This window comes from Austrofundulus limnaeus, unplaced genomic scaffold (genome assembly GCF_001266775.1).
Source record: "Austrofundulus limnaeus strain Quisiro unplaced genomic scaffold, Austrofundulus_limnaeus-1.0 Scaffold30, whole genome shotgun sequence".
Classification (NCBI taxonomy): domain Eukaryota; kingdom Metazoa; phylum Chordata; class Actinopteri; order Cyprinodontiformes; family Rivulidae; genus Austrofundulus; species Austrofundulus limnaeus.
In genome coordinates this window covers 3,177,729-3,181,015 of record NW_013952432.1, presented here as the reverse complement: position 1 = coordinate 3,181,015, position 3,287 = coordinate 3,177,729, and the positions used below count along the sequence as shown (strand labels likewise).

Below are 3,287 nucleotides of genomic sequence, written 5' to 3'. Positions count from 1 at the left end.
AAAATGAACGGTTGGCAAGAAGGTTGACATTTTAAACCTTAATTAAAAATCGATACAGGGCTTTAGAATATCGGTACAGTATCGGGAAATGAAATATCGCGATATTTCAGTGTATCGATATTTTCTTACACCCCTACTATAAAGTAGAAATAATTAACCTCTTCAGCCCCGAGGGGTTTTCTTGATGTTTTTTTCTCTAAATCCCACACTGAAATCTAACTGAGTGTATGTCAGTATTTACAAACTCTACTTAAATAATAATAAATAACACTTGGGAGATTTCATCAGAAGTGAAGTATTAAAACAGCTGCTGTGATTTTAGACATATTGAGGATGGAACTAGGGTTGGGCAATATTGCCAAAAAACATTAATCAATTAATTGTGGTATTTAGACGATAACGATTAATTTCAGGATTAATCCCCTGGTCACCCTTTAGTCACATGACCAATTTAGTGGGAAAGATTCTTCGTTAAAATCCGTTACAAATTGTGTCAAAATTGCGGACTTCTTCAGGCTATACATCAAATTTAAAATTGTGTTGATAGATAAATTAATTACACAACGTTACTCGTCATATTTGAAGCAGAGAGGAGTGGACTGATATTAATCGTATTAATCGTGAAGTGCCAAAAAAATTGATTAACGTTTTTCTGACGATTAATCGCACACGATATGATCATGCCCAACCCTACATGGAACATAAAAATTTTTTCACTCTCACCTGAATTATTTTTTCATTAGACAGTATATAACCCATTTAAAACCATAATGAATCAGGCTAAAAACTCTTGGAAACCATAAAACCACTTGTGGACATCACCTGTGTAAAGATTCATGCTGCTAAAATGAACTGGAGCAAAGTTAAAGAGGTTTAAGTAAAGAAATTATTTTGTTATTCTGCACAGGACAGACCATGATGGTACCGTTAAAAAATGTTATGAAATCTGAAGTTTTTACATCCAAAAGTTATTTATTTGTTCTTCCCTGATTAAAGACTTGTTACTGAATATTTGTTCTTTTGAAAAATTATCCAAGCATTTGTCACCATATATACTTTATTAAATAATGAGAAATTATATTTGACTTCATTTGGATCAGATTCACTCAAAATCAAGTGAAAAAAAACTTTCAACACACTTTATTACATATTTAGGTATCTACTTTGATTTGCTTTTAAAACAAATGTTAATTTTTTTTCCTTTGCAGATTAGTTGTAATATATTTACAGATTAGATGTAATATATTTACAGATTAGTTGTAATGTATTTACAGATTTGCAATGATGTCATTTTGTAGTTTGTTTACTTTCTGATTCAGCAGCTTGGTACATGAACTGTGTTTGATGAATGTACATTTAGATTCTTAGCTTTCTATTGATACTAAACATGTTCGGGTTAAAAAATATCAAAAAACACAAAGAACACATTCTGCCTCATATTTACCACAAAATATTTTGACATCTCTGACTTGCCCAATTTTTAAACCAATTTTATTTTCACTTTCATAGTTTTATCTTCRACTGCTTGTAGTTTTAAGTGTCTTGGGTGTTCATAGAAATGGTTTTTACCAGCTTGTAGCCAAGATTCTGACGTTTTTGTAGATAAACGAACTTAAAAGTAATTAAAACAGAAAACCAGGGGTTTGGGCTTCAATAGTCCTGGTTTAGATGCTTAACCAACACTTTATAAAGTGAAGCACCTGGTAAATGAACTCATCGATAATATCCCACAGCCACTGGTTTGGCAGCTCCAAGGGGGCGGGGCCATCAGCATCTGTTTACAAACAAACAAATATTCAGATAAACAAACTAATGAACCGATGGTTGAGACGAGATGAAGGAACTCACTGAGGATGTAATTGAAGAGGTTGCAGTAATTATAGTACGACTCAAATCTCTGCTCTAGAGTTGGTCCTCCCTGATAAACAAAARCACAAAACATTATTTACAAGTAAATAAAAACAGTTCCCACGTGWTGGTCAGTTACTGAGAAACGGTTCGACTCGTGCAGATACTCACGCTGACTTTAGCGTAGATGTGTCTGTAATAAAGCTCCTTATAGAGGATGAGAAACACGGCGTCTGTGTGGAAAAAAACAGAGAATCAGAATAAATATCTCAAATATTAACATTAATATGATGTTTTTGTTGTTAGACTTTAACTTCAGCAACAATCAGACACATTTACTGAACTTAAGTGAAATATTTTGTAGCAAAGCAACAGAAACTCATCGGCTCTCACCGTTGCCAACGAGAGAAGCGATGGCTTCAGCCTCCGGCCAGGGGGACGTCTTAAAGAAACGTTCAGTTAACTTGTTCCAGCTGATGAAAACAAAAAAAACAAGATGAGTTTGATGAAGGTGACACAGACCTGTTAAAGCTGCCCAACGAAGCGGAGCTCACCTGTTCTCGTAAACGTCCTGGATCTCGTAGATCTTCTGCTCGATGCTCTCGCTGGACACGCGGTTGGACTGCAGCTCGTAAACCTTCTGGTCGATCAGGTCCGAGACGGTTTTGTGGAAATACTGCAGGAAGTTCTTGATGACCTCTGGGATGACGTGGTAGGTCTGCTGCTCGTACTGCCTCTCGTAGGCCAGGTCTGCCTTGGGGTCACCTGTAAACAGATTTATTTACTGAATACAGATTATCATCAACCAGACGTTATGTTAAACACGTCCCCAGAAGGTGATGTGAGAACTCACCAGTGTGCAGGTCATAGTCGTTTGTGTAGTTGTAAGGATCATACTGGAGAAAGAAAATAAATTATTCAAAATACCAGATCACAACCATTGATGGCTCAGCTGTGATCTTACCTAAACATATATTTTAATAACATATAAAAGGAACTCCTTATAGGAAAAGAAACTACATTTTAATTTGTTTTGATCATCCTGTAGGTGCAAATAAAGTTTTTACACAACTTAAAAAAGACGTTTGGTTCGTGTTTTTAGGCAAATACTGTATGTGGCAAAAATGACCCAATTTGATTGATCAGCATGACTTTTTTTAAAACCAGCGTTTGCAAAATATTGCAATAACGAGTTTAAGTAAGAAACTTAACATTTGAGATGAGTAGTTGTTCCAATAATTTAAAAAAAGGTTAATATTAATTAGGGATGTACYGATACCAGTATCGGGTATCGGTCCGATACCATGTGTGTTAACTCGTACTCGTACTTGTAAAAGTGCTCCGATACTACAGGACCGATACCAGCTTCATTTCGCTCAGTTTGTGCATAGACGCTCTAAACCAGCAGGCGGTGGAATCGCGCAACAGACTTAATGCCA

At 35.7% G+C, this 3,287-nt stretch overlaps 1 protein-coding gene across 1 annotated transcript in view; it reads right to left on the bottom strand.

The window, feature by feature from the left end:
- Window positions 1-3,287, bottom strand: part of eif3s6ip (eukaryotic translation initiation factor 3, subunit 6 interacting protein) — a gene marked incomplete in the record, with an annotated part of 17,395 nt that overhangs the window by 11,600 nt on the left and 2,508 nt on the right. The window contains 6 exon segments of the mRNA XM_014005462.1: window positions 1,701-1,774; window positions 1,849-1,918; window positions 2,020-2,081; window positions 2,242-2,321; window positions 2,403-2,613; window positions 2,702-2,744. Of these exon segments, the coding sequence (XP_013860916.1) occupies window positions 1,701-1,774; window positions 1,849-1,918; window positions 2,020-2,081; window positions 2,242-2,321; window positions 2,403-2,613; window positions 2,702-2,744 (540 nt within the window).